General features: G+C 55.1%; 1 protein-coding gene across 9 annotated transcripts in view; it reads left to right on the plus strand.

The window, feature by feature from the left end:
- The window catches only part of FAM167A (family with sequence similarity 167 member A), a 60,079-nt gene that overhangs the window by 18,117 nt on the left and 25,507 nt on the right, over window positions 1–16,455 (plus strand). For all 9 annotated transcript variants that reach the window (XM_063709042.1, XM_063709044.1, XM_004046645.5 and 6 more), the window contains one exon: window positions 11,239–12,007. In XM_063709042.1, coding sequence (XP_063565112.1) covers window positions 11,627–12,007 — 381 coding nt within the window. In that variant the 5' untranslated portion in view covers window positions 11,239–11,626. The remainder of the gene's footprint in view (window positions 1–11,238; window positions 12,008–16,455) is intronic.

Genomic DNA, 16,455 nt, shown 5'->3' on the forward strand with positions numbered 1-16,455 from the left:
CATCCACCCAGCAATGCAACCACCCCCCACACTCACACTCACACACCCAGCAGGGCAGCCACCCCCACACTCACACTCACACACCCAGCAGGGCAGCCATCCCCCACACTCACACTCACACACCCAGCAGGGCAACCACCCCCCAAGCACTCACACATACAGCAGGGCAACTACCCACACTCACACACTCATACACCCAGCAAGGCAACCACCCCACACACTCACACTCACACTCACACACCAGGCAGGGCAACCACCCCACACTCACACCCATACACACCGAGCAGGGCAACCACCTCACACTCACACTGATACCCACAAGGCAACCAACCCTCACACTCACACTCACACACAGCAAGGCAACCACCCCCCACACTCACAGCAAGGCAACCACCCAACACTCACATACCCCCAGCAGGGCAACCACCCCTGACACTCACACTCACACTCATGCACAGCAAGGCAACCACCCCTCATTCACACACACACCCAGCAAGGCAACTACCCCCCACACTCAGACTCACACACAGCAAGGCAACCACCCCCAACACACACACACACCCAGCAGAGCAACCACCCTCCACACTCACACTCAGGCGAGGCAACCATCCCACACTCAAACTCACAGCAAGGCAACCACCCCCCACACTCACACACACACCCAGGAGGGCAACCACTCCCCACACTCACACACACCCAGCAGAGCAGCCACCCCCACACTCACAATCACACTCACGCAAGGCAACCATCCCACACTCACACTCCTCACACTCATACACAGCAAGGCAACCACCCCCCACACTCACACACACCCAGGAGGGTAACCACCACCCCACACAAACACACAGAGCAAGGCAACCACCCCCCACACTCACACAGCAAGGCAACAACCCCACCACAGTCACACACACACACACGCACACACACGTATCCCAGCAACCCATCCCTGCCACGTGCAGCACTGGGGCCGGGGTCAGGTCTCGGCAGGATGTCATCTCCATGTCAGGGCTCCCGACACCGGCTCTGACCAAGGCTTGGAATGCAGATGAGGCTGGAAAGGCAAGAGATGAGCGCCAGGGCTAGACAGCAGGGTCCCTCCTGCTCAGTTGCCATGGCAACCCTGGAGGAGGAGGGGACCACTAGGGCAGCCTGGCTCCCGGCAGCAGCTCTGTGGGGCCCAGGGCTGTGTCCCCGTCCTCTCGGCTGCCACCTGGTCAGTGCTGAGCCCAGCCAGAGGCCAGCCCAGTCCTGTCTGGTCCTCTGGGTGAGATAAGTGTTGGGTTTCTGATTAAACCCAGGCAGAAAAGCCTGCACACCCCAGGCTCGCCTCCCTAGGCCGACTGTGGAGCCATGTCCCAGACCTCCTGACCTCTTACTCACCCAGAACAAAGGGATTTGCCTTTTCAGAAAACAAAAGGAAAAGATGCAGGCATGAGCTTTGCCCTGCACCACCCTGAATTTTCTGTGTATGAAACCCCTTAGAGCCTCTGCACTCCATTGGCTGTGGGGCTGGCCTCACTGTTCTCTGGCCTCTGAAGCCACCGCAGGTCCCAGCTCATGGCGCCTGCCTTTGTCTCCGGTTGAAATCAGGGCTGTGCCCTCTACTGATGGGCCTGGCCTGGCTGAAACTGCAACATCAGGGCAAGGTAGAGTGGAGATACCTCTTCCTGCCACCCCTGCACCAGATAGGTGTTGACGGAGGAATCAGGAGATGCTGTCCTTGAGTGAAGCTACGACTCTCTCTGATGTGGAGTTTTAGGCTTGGTGACACACACAGCAGGCTCAGCAGAGGAAACAGAGCGCTTTGCACACACACGTGGGCCTCCGCCCGTCAGCCAAGCCCACCCTGGCTTTGGCAGCAGAGCCATGGGCAACCCAGACGGTGTCGGGGTCAAGAAGGTGAGGCCAGCACTAAAGACATCCCATCCCCCAAGACCTGCCCTGCTGAGGATCCTGCAGGGCCCTAAGTCACAGTGTAGCTAATTCTTCCAGAAATTTCTGGGAGAACCCAGTTATACCTGCAGATGGAAAGCTTTCCACACACGTGATAGCTAGTCCTGCCAGATAGTAGGTTCTAGAAGATGGCACAGCAACCCCAAGGAGTGTGGGCAGTAGGCTCTGGGCTGTCACCGAGGAGCCCCGGGCCTTAGGCTGGTCGCATAGGCTCCCACCTCGGTTTGCTGCATGATGGGGTAAGAAGACCCAGCCTTCCCTGCAGTGTAGATGTGCTGCGGTGTAGACGTGCTCCATAAACTCAGTGAAGGTGGTTCTGCTGTGGAGTGGCCAGCGTCATAGGACAGCACAGAACCAAGACAGAGCTGGCTGTCTCGGGGGCAACTTGATTCCCAGAGGGCACTCTTGCTGTGTTCAATTTGAGTAGACCATGGGGAGGGTCACAGAGCCTCTGACCCGGTCCTGGTCCCCAGCTCAGCCTTCCTGGCTCCTGCTGCAGCCCTCCCCTCCACCTCCGCAGGGAGCTGTGCATCTGCTGGTTTCAGTCCTTGCCCTGCCAGGTACAGTCTGAGTGCCACTGGGCCTGTGCCTTATCATCTCTGTGCCTCGGTCTCTTCATCTGTGTAATGGGACAATCATAGTGCATACTTCACAAGATTCTCATGCAAGTAAGTGAGGTGCTATCTCCTTATAGTGCCTGGCACATATTGAGTGCTTCATACATATTAGCAGCTTGACAGTGTTAGTAAAATGTTATTTAGAGTCAGGCATGGTGGCACATGCCTGCAGTTCCAGCTACTTGGGAGGCTGCGGCAGGAGATCACTTGACCCCAGGAGTCTGAGGCTGCAGTGAGCTGTGATTGTGCCACTTGCGCTCCAGCCTGGGCAACAGTGAGACCTCATCTCAATAATAAAGTTATTTAGTAGGAAAGTTATTAAGGGGCAGGATTCGAGTTGCATTTTAGAAGGATAACCAGCAGCAGGACAGAGGAGAGGAAGCCTGGAGGAGGGAGCTCTGTGGAGAAGGGAACAGCGTCCACGTCCCCAGGCTCAGGCTGAGGGGTCAGGAGTGCAGGGGTATGGGGGCAGCCGTGATGAAGGGGACAGAGGGTGGAGATCACCCCAGCTTTCCTGCAGCAGATCTGTGTTCTGGGAACCAGCCAGCCTCTGTGGCCTCCACTTTCTCCTGCGTGAAGTCAGAAGGACGTGAGGCCCGAATGTGTGTGCTGACGCTCGGTGAACTCTAAGGAGACCTACCGTTGCTCAGCCCGTGCTGGCACTGGGGAACATGTCTGCACATTCCCCCAGCATTCGTAGGTGCTAAATAAAGCACCCTTTTTTGTGGGCCAGGATCTCAGGCCATCACGTCTGTTTCTGGGAGCTTGGGCTTCGGTTTCATGAGAAAAGTTATCTGTTTCCTCACCTGTAAAATGGGGATTTGAATAGGGTTAGTGCACCTCTTTCAGGCTGCAGAAACAGACCCGAGGCAACCTCGTGGGGTGGAGGCTGATGAGAAGGGAAGGAGCTGCAGGTGGAGGAAGCAGCAGCCTGTGGGAGACAGATGCAGCCACAGGCTCACTCCTTCCTGCTCTATCTGCCTCTGCTCACCCCCTCTCCCTCTGGGGACTGTCACAGTCCTGAAACAGCCCAGAGGCACCACTCCCAAAAGAGCACAGCTCACCAGACTTCTCGGCCCTTCAGTTGTTTGCCCTGATGTCCAGCTGTAGCCCAGCTGGGCTGGTCTCATGACCCAGCGTGTATCTATTTTGCCCAGGGAACCAAGGGCGGCGTTTCTGCCAGAGCAGCAGAGCAAGGATAAATTCACTCATATGGGAAATTGTCATTCTGTCCTCATCAAGCATAGCCTGTCATGGATTGTGAGTTAGGAGACAAGTCAACTCTGCATGTGGACAGACTCAGTAAGATTTCATTAGGAGGACAGTGACCATCCACCCTGTGCTTCTCAATGGGAGGTCGCACAGCACCCCCTCCCCGCCCCCTACCACCAAGGGACATGTGGAATGGTGGCAGAGGGAGCCTTTTGGATTGTCATGACATTTTATGACACTGGTTTGCTCTCAGTTTTATATTTTCCTCCCCACATGAGTTGTGCTTCCTGTCTCATTTCAGTTACAGCTCTTGGTTGTGAGCAAGAGAAAATGACATTATTGTAAGGCTGTCAGGTGCCCACAGAATTGGCAGGAGGTAAAGACCAGAAAACAGGCAGAACCAGGGCAGATCCAGAAGGCAGAGGCAGGAGATTCCGGGCCAGTCCTTCAGCAGAGACAATTTGGCTAAGAGGATGCCACCGCCCCTGCACTTCACATCTGCCTCCAGGGCTGGTTCACAGATGCGCCCTAACCATCCCTTCCTCTGAGACTCACACGCACCCAATTCAGAGTCGGGGCCTGAGCAGCTGACTGGCCAAGCTCAGGTCACATGCTCACACCTGGTCACCAGGGCATGAGCTGGGAAGAGGAGGACGTGGTCCTCTGGTTGCAGAGAAGGCTGCACGGCCTGCCTGCTGTTCTGCACGAAATGGGGAGCTCCCTCCACACAGGAAAGGAGAGGGGGTTGGATATGGCAAACAGACACACAGTCTAACGAAAGACAAATAGCAGCAAGCATCCGCTGTGCTCTTTCATATTCCTTCTCCAGTGCATGCTGTGTCAGTCAGTTACGAATGTCAGAAACCCCACTCAAAGTAGCTGAAGCAAAAAAGGCGGAAGGTATACCCTGTGTAACCTGGGCAGGGCGGGTGGCTTCCCGCGGCCCAGCTGCGGGCCCCCAGCTCCTTGCCACTGGGCTCTGACGGCCAGGCTGCCACACTGTCTGCTTGGCTTTGCTCTCCAAGTAGACCCTTTCCCCACATGTGCTGAGCATGGTGGCCCCAGCGGCCCCGGCCAGCTCAGAGCAAGGCTGGCCTCTGAGTGGTTCTGACACCAAAACTTCATCCTGTGTCTCCCCACGCCCCAGGAGAAAGGAAACCCCAGGGATGGGCTCCTGTGGGAAAGGGGGATGCACTTTCCAGAAGAGGGAGGAAGCTGCTGGATGGAAATGATCTCATCCTGCACTGGACTCCAAGGAGGCCCTCATGCTAGGTCTGTCACATCAGACTGTCCCCTCCAACTCCAGCACACAGTCCTGGGATTTGGGATGAGCTGCAGCTGTTCCTGTCTTTGTCCCACTGCAGGCCCAGAGCCTGCACACCTATGTCTGGACACTTGTGCTCAGGGCAGGCAGGGTGGGTGGCATCCGTGGGGACAGGAGGGGAGGCACCATCCCAGGAAGCCTGGGTCTCTTTTTCTGCCTCTCTGAGCCCATCCAGGCTGGCTGAGATTAGAGCAAGGACAGGTCACTGTGAGTGGGAGGAAATCTGTTTTATTGGCTCCTTCATTCCGCAGCATTTGAAGAGTCCAGCATTGTGCTAAGCACTGGAGGGTCCAGCATGAAAAGCTTGGTTCTCGCCCTCAAGTTGAGAGTCTGGTAGAAGTGACCATTGACAAAGGCCCTGGGTGTAAGTGCTGTGGCTTAAGAGGGGCAGTAAGCCCAGTGGTTAGGGGCCAGCTCAGAGCTAGACTGCAGAGGTTCAAATCCCAGCTTCACCACTTACAAGCTCTGTGGCTTCAGGCAAGGTCCCGAGCCTGTCTATGCCTCAGTCTCTTCATCTGTAAAATGGGGATGATGATACCCCAGATTCATAGGGCTGTTGTGAGGATTAAATGTGTTAATACATGTAAAGCTTTTAGCGCCACGCCTCGTGTGGTGTGGTGTGGTGTAAGCATTAGCTAATGTTGCGATGACATAATTGTTTCTCTGATGTGCTTGGGTTGTCCTGGGTACACACAGCCCAGCCTGGGCAAATCAAGCAAAACTTCCCCCAGGAGAAAATCCCTGAGAACTGAGCTGAGGCACAGAAGGGAGGGAAGGGCTTTCCAGGCTGGAGGAAAGCTTTTGCCGAGTCAGGGGTGTGAAAGAGCATGGTGTCCGGCGGGACAGGAGTGCTGGGTCGGGGTTGGAAAGATTGTGTCTTACGGAGAAGAAACGAAAGGGTTCTAGTGGAGAATGCGAGGCTGGAAGGAACAGCAGGAGCGCATGGTGAGAGGAGGTGTGGAGGGCATGGGTCAGCAGCGCCTGCGTCTTCCCCTGCCCCTGGGAGCCCATCGAGGAAGTGGATATGACCGTTTTCCAGGTGAACAGATTAGGTCATAATGAGACAAGGTGTTGGCTGAGCTGCCCCCACCTGGCTCCTCCAGCAGCCAGAGGAGTTAGCTCATGGTTGGCAAAGGCTCCTCCAAGGAGCCGCTGTGGGCCTGGGATCCAGGGAGCGTGTTGGAACAGCAGTCTCTGTGTGTGGCATGGGTCCTCGGCACTGGCACACAGAGCTGCAGAAAGGCTGACGCGCCCCCCAAGGGCTTGTCCCCACTGCTGCTGGGTGGCCTGCCTGGCGGGGCGTGCCTGGGCCTGGTGGGATTACAGGGTCTGATTTTGTTTTTCTAGACACCCTAGGTCCCAGGTCTGGCAGCGTCCTTTGGCTTCCTTCTCCGGCTCCTCCACCCCTAGGAACGACCCAGGTTACATGTAAAGAAAGCACGTTTGTTTAGAGTGTTGGGGGGCTCTTCCTCCCGGGGCCTGGGCCCCAGGAGTCCCTGGTTTGTCAAGCGAGAGGGGAGGCCTCCACTGCTTTTCCAGCCCAGGAAGCTGCCCAGTGCTGGCATCTGTTCCCCGGCAGCCGGCCAGCACCTCTCTGCCGGCTCAGGCCGGGTCCAGCTCAGTGCCCAGTGAGCAGTGACAAGCTTTTCTGCTGTCACGTCCCTGCCCCTGTGTGGGTGACATTCCAGCTCAGCTCCTGTGCCTAGTGGGAGGGAAGAAACCCCTTTAGGCTTCTTCAGGCACCAGGGCACCCAGGGGGACAGTGCTCCCCAGACACTGATGACCAGGAAAACACATGCTGGTTGAGCAACTCCTCACGGTCTGACTGCGCTGGGGGCAATCCCGTTCCTGCAGCAGCTCCTCACCATCTGGCTGTGCTGGGGGCAATCCTGTTCCTGCCAGCTACAGGTGACCACGTGCTCTAAAATAGTGACTCCCTAACTCAGGCCTCTCCACATTGCACACACGCCTATTCAGGTGGGTACAGCTCTTTATAGTTTAAAGAGAGCTTTCACATACCAGGTTCCATAGATCCTCAGCCATTGCACAGATTAGGGAACTGAGGCCATGAGGAAAGGACTGAGCCTGGGTGCTCGGCTTGTCAGCAGTGCTGGGACCAGAAACCAGGCTTCTGGGGCCTGGCCTTGGTCTGCCATGCAGAGAGCACACGGTGGAGTCTCCCCAACACCCCGAGCCGTGGCCGGGGCATTCACAATGTGAGCAGAGAGGGAAGGGAGCGGGCATGGAATGGTTTTAGTAAGTGGAGCTCTTCTCTCCCTTCTATGGCAGAACAGACTCCACTAAGTTTTGACACCTGAAAATCTGGGGGAGGTGGGATCCACTGACTTCATGTTGTTTGGTGTCCAGGGAAGGATGTGAGGGTGCAGGGATTGTCTTGGGCCACCCAGCAGGTCAGAGACCAACAGAGTGACTGCTCAGTGCAGTTGGAGGGTCATGATCTGTCATGTGACGGTGATATAACTCTGATAGGTTATGTCGTCTTAATAATGACATTTTAAAAACCATGACTAGGGCTACATGACTATGTCTAGGGCTTCCTGTAGACCAGGCAGTGTGCTGAGAGCTCACATTTGTAACCTTATTGAATCCCTGATTAGGACCTACGAGGTACATGTGATTATCCCCAGAACTAGCCTCATGGCTGTGGGCAGTGGCACAGGGCCCCTCGTGTGGGTTCATGCTCTGCTGTCCCTGTCTTGAAATTCTTAGAACTTTTTTTTTTTTTTTTAAGACAGAGTCTCGCCCTGTCACCCAGGCTGGAATGCAGCAGTGCGATCTTGGCTCACTGCAACCTCCGCCTCCTGGGTTTAAGCAATTCTCCTGCCCCAGTCTCCCAAGTAGCTGGGATTACAGGTGTGGGCCAGTACGCCCAGCTAATTTTTGTGTTTTTAGTAGAGACGGGGTTTCACTATGTTGGTCAGGCTGGTCTTGAACTCTTGACCTCGTGATCCGCCCGCCTCGGCCTCCCAAAGTGCTGGGATTACAGATGTGAGCCACGGCGCCCGGCCAATTCTTAGAACTTTTTAAACAAGGAGCCCCGCATCTTCATTTCATACTGAGCCTTGCGAATTATGTAGTCGTTCCGGTTGTTCTCATTTCTCAGAAGAGGACACAGAGGCCCAGAGTGGTCATGAAGCAATGTGCCAGCGTCACAAAGCCAATGGCTGCCCTGGAGCTCTAACCCAGAGCCCACACTCTCCGGAGTAGAAAGAGGCTGAGACAGAGTCAAATGACTGTGCCCAGGTCCAGCTGCTGGCACCTGCCTGTGACCAGGAGGTGAGGCACTTCACCTGCCCTAGCCTCGATTTCTCCTTGGTGAAATGGGGTGATCCCGCCTGCCTCTGGGGGCTACTTTGGGGCTCACATGGGCAGATGTGCACACTGTGTTTTCTGTACTTCACCAAGCTCAGCAGATCTGAGGACCATCACTAGCTGGTCACAGTTCACAGGGGCTGCTGCCCGTGCCACCAGATGGTCCTGACAGGGTCTATGCAGGCCTTCACCTGAGGTCAGCAGTTCCAGACCAGCCTGGCCAACGTGGTGAAACCTTGTCTCTACTAAAAATACAAAAAATTAGCTGGGTATGGTGGCGGCTGCCTGTAACCCCAGCTACTCGGGAGGCTGAGGCAGGAGAATCGCTTGAACCCAAGAGATGGAGGTTTCAGTGAGCCAAGATCATGCCATTGCACTCCAGCCTGGGTGACAAGAGTGAAAACTCCGTCTCAAAAAAAAAAGAAAAAGAAAAGAAAAGAAACCAATAATTGAAATAAATTGTCTGCAATACAGTTACAGACTTGTAGCAGTTTCCTACCCTGAGAGGAGCCCCTCACCCAGCAGTGGTAGCCCAGTGGGATGCCCTCACCTCTGCAGTGGGAGCCTGCTGGTGGGGGAGGGGGTGGGCCACCAGGGCTCCTCGTCCATGTTATCTCCTCACAGAACCCAGGGAGGGAGGGTGCTGCTCATCCGCCTGCAGTTGAATCCTCTCCAGGAAGCTTTGATGGATCTAATCAGCACTCCCCTGCCAGGGAGAAGGAAGCCCTGTAGGTGCAGCTGCCCCAGACATGCTCAAAACAGATCCTGGCACCTCAGCAAAGAGGCAGACGGCGCCTGGGAGGGGCCCCAGAAAGCAGCTGATAAGTCTTTAGATTTGGACAGATTCTGACCATGAAACTGCACAGGAGACTCCCATGAGTACATTTCGCATTTGCGGACTTAGCGTGCTAAGTCTTCAGAGAGTGCCGGTGAATTTTAGTTCTGCCAATCTGCTAGAACATAGGAGGTTGGTATTTATCACCCCCATTTTACAGATGAAGAAAATGAGGCTTAGCAAGCCTGACAAGACCTAGAGCTAGGCCATCTGATCCCAACTCTAGTGTCTGCATCTGGAGACAGTGGTTCTCCACCCGGCTGCACACTCGGATCATCGGGGGAGCTGAACACTGCTGTCTGAGTCCCATCTCAGACCAACTGAATCAGAATCCAGTTCCTCAGGGGGATTCTCGCTTGCTCCAAGCAGAGCTGGAGGTGACAGCGGGTTTCTCTGCTTACCAGTTGGGGTGGACTATTCCTTCTCATTCTCCATGGATACCCCTTGCCAGGGCAGGCTCATAGCCTAGGGCGGCAGAGGTCGGGCAGCAGGGCGTCCTCCAGTCACATCCCCACCGCAGGCTGGGGCTAAGGAAAAGGTCTGGACTGGAAAGTTCTGCTCTTCTTTCTTGAGCATCTGCGTGCCATGTCGGAGAGGAATCCCAGGACACCGCGAGGTGGTCCTGCTGCCTGTTCAGCTTTTGCCACCCTCATCTTAATTCTTTTCCCTCCTATCCTCACCTCTCTTCTGCCCAGTTCCCCTCACTCCAAACAAGTAATCATGACTATGGCTATTCCCTTCCTTTTTTTTTTTTTTGGCTGGAATGTTTTTAGGCATTTACAAGTCAGTAACAACCCCTCATTCTTTCTCCTTTTTCACCCCAAGGGTGGCCTACTGTCCAGGCTGCTGAGAATCTTGCTTTTCTTCATTTAAGCTTTATCTCGAACATCATTCCATATCAATTCATTCTTTTTTATAGCTGCATGTCCCCCAGCATGGATTTTTTTTTTTTAAACACACCCTGAAAGTCCAGGGCTTACCACCTGGGTCCAAATCAGATGTCTCCTACTCTGATTCACCCATGTCCACTGCCCACCCCATGGACCTCGGACCACAGAGTCTGGAGGCTGCAGTCTCTTCTTACTGGGAGTTAGGTTTCTACCCTGTGTCTGATGTTATGGGGTAGAAGCTGGGGCTTATGCCTCCTCTCTGGAGATGGGGAGGCCACATCAGATCCCATAGCTGAAGTCCTTACCAAACAGGTGCTGCCATGCGGGCACTTAGGTGAACACGAGAAGCCTCGTTCTAGAACAATGAGTCACAGCCTGCTCGTTTAGCCATCCAGCCCAGGTGCCACCGCCTTCTTCCCTCCACAGCTGCAGGTTTATTTGCTTCTGTCTCTGAAGAGGTGAGGTAAGGTGTTGTTCTTGGAGGAAGAAGCTAGGAGCGTAGAGTAAGACCTCGATGTAGAAACGGCTGCTGGAGGACAGGACCTGTGGTGGGTGGAGGTGGTGAGGGGGCAGTGGCACCTGGACGGAGCAGACCCACCTGAGCCTGTGTGGGGTGCGGTTTCCCTGCTGGCTGGCTCTGGGGACCCTCCGGCCGTTGCCACAGAGAGGAGAGACCTGTGGCCTCAGATTCAGACAGCCTGAGCTTGTCCCCACAACTTATTGCTGGGAGATCTTGGTGAGTCATTTAACTTCTAGGAGATGTGGGTTCCTCATGTGTGAAATGAGAATAAAAACAAATGCCTGCAGACTTGCTGGGGGCATTAAGTGAGATAGTAGAGGCGGAGTCGTTTTTATATAAATGGTAAAACACTGCACAATTTTTCAATTGGTCATTAACTTCTCTGCATTGAATTAAGGCATTGAAATGATCTCACTTCCGTCCCGGACTAGCCATGAGAAGCACAGTCACCAGTCCACTCTGAGCCTCAGTTTCCCCTCCTGTGGAGTGGATGTGCCTGCCTCTGAGTGGCAGGGCAGGGATCGGGACTGAGGCGGTTCTCATCCCTCCCACAGGGTCTCCAGCCACCTGCCCTTCCCGAGAAGAGAGAGCTCTGGGCCTTCTTCCTGCCAGTCTGGTCTTCGAGTGCGTTCAGGACAGATAGACCTTGGCACAGGCTGCCCCGAGATTCCTGCGACGCTGTCTGTTCCTGCCTTCTGTGGAGCATGGCACCCACAGGCTTCCAGGACGGATCATAGACCCGAGCCTCCAGGAGGGTGCCCTGTGCGGCTCACTGCGTGGTCACTTTCAGCTCCCCTGCCACCCAGCCTCCGAGGCCGGCTCCTGTCCCGGAAATGCCCTCGGGCACCTGGATGAGGCCATCCCAGAGCGGGACCCAACTGTGCCACCCACCAAGCCTCCCCCTGTGCCCCCGCATGTCCGGCTGCCAGGGCAGACTGTAGAATGTCTGTGCCCCAGATCCACGTGGAAGAAGTGGGTGCAGAAGAGGGGGCGGGAGCAGCCGCACCACCCGATGACCACCTCCGGAGCCTGAAGGCCCTCACCGAGAAACTGAGGCTGGAGACCCGCAGGCCCTCCTACCTGGAATGGCAGGCCAGGCTGGAGGAGCAGACCTGGCCCTTCCCAAGGCCGGCTGCGGAGCCACAGGCGAGCTTGGAGGAGGGGGAGCGTGGGGGGCAGGAGCCCTTGCTCCCCCTGAGAGAGCCTGGGCAGCACCCCCCTTCTGCCAGGAGTGCCAGCCAAGGTGCCAGACCCCTGTCCACTGGCAAGCTGGAAGGCTTTCAGAGCATCGATGAAGCTATAGCCTGGCTCAGGAAGGAACTGGTGAGTGGCTGCCCCCAAGAATCCCCAGAAAAGAGGAGATGCCACTGTCTCTCTGTGTCTTTTTCTGTTTCTCTCTGTCTGTCTCTCCACCCCCACCATGTATTTCTTCCCCTCTCTCTAACCCCCAAGTGCACATCTATAATCTTCCCGTGAGTTGAAGGCAGGCGTCATTTGTATGTGGCTGGGGGGACCCAGGTGTCATCAGCCCCTAATTGCAGACACTAATGAAGGAAGCAGGTGTTTTCTGGCAGAACCTGAACCCATGTTAAGGTGTACCCCCCTCCCCCCAACACCACTCCCAGTACTGGAGTCTGGCTCCTGGGGTGTGACTGCCCCTCCCTCTGTGCTGGAACCTCCCCACCCTGCTGTCCACCCCAGCTGCCTGCCACTCCGGGGACCACTCTTCTGCACGTGAGCGGCCTCTTCCTGTGCTGGGAGCTGGCTGGGTGGCTCCATGGGGCACAGTGGCTGCGGTGTGGCTGTGCAAGGCGCTGCTGTGAGGAGCTGGCTCGGTGTGGAATGTGCTCGAGTGGTGAGGAGTTGTGGAGCTGCCCAGAGCCGGCGGGATGGGTCCTGCCTTGGGAGAAGCTCGGTGAGGAGGCTCAGAGGAGGAGTTGGCTCAGAAGTCAGGGCCGGGCCAGGTGTGAGCTAAAGGCACATCGTGTTTGAGCTGGGACCACAGCGCAGTCACTTTCCTGCCCATAGGCAAAGCAGATTCCCAATAGGAGCATCTTTTGTGCATGGTGACTCAACCTGAGAACAGGGTGGGGGTGCAGAGCTGGGTGCCCTGTCCCCTCCCACCCCCCCAGGGGAGAATCACCCGTGTCTGGCACGACAGCCTCTCAGCAGCACCAGGCATGAAGCTAACCCTACCCCAGCTCTCAACCCCTGCCCCACCCCGTCCCTGAGGCCCAGGTGACACCTGTGAGTCAGGCCACTCTGGCCACAGGTGAGCCAGCCATCAAGGGCAGCTGCCTTCCAGAGCCGGCAGTGGTTCTTGGGTCAGCTGGGTAGGCTGAGGCCTGCTAGGTTTGTTTTGCAGAATCCCGAAAACTAAATCCCCATGAGGACTGGAATGTCTCAGGGGCTGAGAGAATCCACTGGGGTTTGGAGTGGGGCAGGGCTCAGGGACGCAGGGATCTGATTGATTAATTGGAAGCCTGTTTGCGTTTTAACACTTGATACCGAGAGTGCTTCTCAGAACACAGCATTCTATTATATCCGTCTCTAGTAACGAGAGGGTGCACGTGCTGTCGGCTTCGGAGAAGATGAGGCACCTGCGGGTTTGAGCCATATCTCTGGGGTGCTCTATCACCCCTGGTGCTCTTGGTGGGGGGGGGGGTATAAGAGGTGAAGGGAGATGCACAGTGCCCCAGGACAGACTGTGCGCAGCCCCCAGCTGCTCTTTGAATGGCTGAGGCTAAACTGCTTTGATTTGCTTTCTTAAGAAGGAACAAAAAACATTCTTGTTCATCAAAGATACAATTTGTTGGTTTCGAGTTCATTTGAGATTTTATTGCCTGTGGGAGCTGAGGCTTTTACTTTCTAAGGAAGTTAGCATTCCGCAGAGCACCCACTAGGATGGAGCTTCCTAGAACTTGTCCTGCTTATCGTCCTTTAGTTCCCTCACTCTGACGTGTACTGTAACCACCTGGGGAGCTTTTAGGATTCCCGAAGCCTAGGCCACACTGAAGACCAATCCAATGAATGTCTGGGGGTGATAACCACACGTGTGGTTTTTAAAGCTCCTGCGTGCTTCTAATGTGCAGCCTGGGCCTCGAGTCTACAAGTCATGCTCACATCTCCTGCCAGGCCTGTGAGCCAAGCAGCATGAAGTGCCCTGCCCAGTGTGCTGGCCAAGTGAGGAAGGTGGCCCAGGGTGAGGCACAACCGTGGGTGATGTGTAGAGCCAGGCTCCATAGGACAACAGCAGAGCAGAAATTGTCAGGACTAATCTGACTACCAAAGGCTGTCGTACATAGGGTAAAGGGAATATTAGCATTATTAAAAGTGCTTTATATTTGCACTGTTTCCACTCCTCTAACCACTTCCCTGTGCCACCAGGGGTGCGTCCTGTGTGCCAGGCCTTTCGCAGGTATTACTCACCTCTTCTAATTGTCGGATTACCTTCCTGGTACCCCTGCTTTTCCTGTTTGATTCCCAAAAATGTAAATCACAAAAATGTCAGCAGGCAACAGAATGCATGGGGGTGGGGGCAGAGAGAGAAACAGGACTGAATGAGTTGCAGCCTCATTCCGTGATCTCTCATTCTTACAACAAGACTGCATGATTGCCCTCACTGTGTCCATTTTATGGATGGATAAATTGAGGTCCACAGAAGTTAGGTGACCTGCTTAGGATGACATGATGAGTGAGCCACAGAGCCAGGGCTGGAACTCATACAGGGTAGAGAGCTATGGGGAGAGAGGTAGCAGGTGAGGCTCGTGAGGTGGCCCAATGCAGAAGGTTCCATTGGACGTGCTCAAAGAGCAGCAACCAAGGAGATGCGTGCTCCAGAAATCATCCTCATCGCAGGATAGAGAATCTGAGCATTGACTTCCAAACTCTAATGTGCATGTAGGTCACTGGGGCTCATGTGCAGATGAAGATTCTGGTCCCTTTGGTTGGGAATGGAGCTTGTGCTTTCGAATTTCCGACAAGCTCTAAGGTGACACTATTCTGTTAGTCCCTGGGCCACACTTAGAGTATCAGGGAATGAAAGGAGGGCGAGACCAGGGCCAGGGGACCAAGAGGGGACCTCAGAGGACAGACCCAGGGATCCCCAAGCGGGAGCTCTGAGCCCTGTGTCTGTCATAACTGCCCATGTGGCTTGGGGCTCCATCGGTGAATGGGCCTCAGTGAACAAACTCACAGCATCCCACCCTGAGTGGTCCAAGAACCACACTCATTCAGAAGATTGCAACTCTGAGGCCCAAAGCACACCAGACACAGACTGGCTGGCAGGCAGGCAGGCAGGCTGGACGTGCAGTTCCGCCTGCTGCTGGGATTAGACAGCAACTTGCAAAACCCTTTGATTGGGTTGAAAACTGAGAGTTCAACGTCGCAGAACAAGCACATTCTGCTCTATTTAAGTCTCAGTCAAAACATTAAAGTTAATGCCATGGTTTCCCTCACTCATCCTCTTAACTCATTGAAGGCATCTTTAAAAATTAACCTATTCTTCAACTCAGTGAAAGTGATTTGCATAACCTTTTTGGTCGTATTTTAAGCCCCGAATGTGGTTTTCTCTACACCTGGGCAAGCCCTTCCTATAGATTTGTTAGGCTCAAGTGCAAATGTGTTGTTTGTTCTCACGTGGCCAAGGAAATCGATTAGAAATCTGTAATTCCCTTAGTCGTGTGGATATTTTCTGTAACTCAGAGGGAGCTTTGACTGCAGGAGAAGGCAGACTCTAACCTGTCCTCTGACCACCTAGCAGCTCTCCCAGGAGGCAGTGGTCAATGTCACCTCAACCAGAGGCAGGCAGTGCTGGGTCTGGAAGCATCGTCTTAATCTGCTCCCGCCTCCTGCAAGACCAGCTAAAAGGCAGAATGATTGCCTGACTGTGGCTGACCTCTGAGGCTGGGAGGATCCTAACAGCTCTCAGGGGTCAGCTCTCCCTCTCAGCTTTCAAGGAAATGACTGTCACTCCTGACGCCCCCCAGGGATCAGCAAGTAGATCAGATTTTCCTTCAGGCTAATGTGTTGGGGATTCAAGGCTGATGGAGATCCTCCAAGCCTCTTAGTGCGACTCCCAGCTAAGACGGCCTGACCTTGGGCTCCCCGGGCGGAGCTGGAGATGTGTGGCTCTCTGGTTGTGGCAGGCAGGGCTGCGGCCACCTGACTCCTCCAGGCGAGGCCCAGTCTCGCTGCTCCTGGGACACTGGCTCACGGGAGTGGCCGTTGTGCAGCTGCAGTTCTAGGCTGCTCGGGTCACCAGAAGGTCACAGTCCCCAGCTTTCACCTTCCAGGCAGCTGAGTATCCTGGGTGGGAGTGGGGGGAGGGCATTGCTTGAGGAAGTAGGGGAGCTAGAAAGAGCATGACCTGCAGCTGTGGGATTCTCTCCTCTCTAGCTGAGTCTGGAATTCAGAGCATTCGCACACGCCTCTGCCCGGGCTTGGGTCCATCAGCCAACTCCCTGGGATGGGGCCCTGGGTGCTCAGCACAGGGGAGCAGGGACCCTCCTTTCTGTTTTCTCTCTTCATTCACACCCACAAGTTCCCCTTGCCAACCCGGAAGACAGAGAAAAGGGGCAATAAAGTCTTCCGCGTGGTTTATGCAGTGCCGGGACGAAAACCAAAACCTTCCGGCTTCCTAATGGATAGTTTGTAGTGAGAAGCCCTGGGCACCCACTGATATTTTTCTTTTAGTTTCACGCAGGTGTGTGATCCCTGCAGACACCCCCCTCCCGCTGTCTCCTCCCTCCCCCTGCACCAAGGAGGTGTTT

The sequence above is a fragment of the Gorilla gorilla genome, chromosome 7, assembly GCF_029281585.2.
Source record: "Gorilla gorilla gorilla isolate KB3781 chromosome 7, NHGRI_mGorGor1-v2.1_pri, whole genome shotgun sequence".
NCBI classification, from domain to species: Eukaryota; Metazoa; Chordata; class Mammalia; order Primates; family Hominidae; genus Gorilla; species Gorilla gorilla.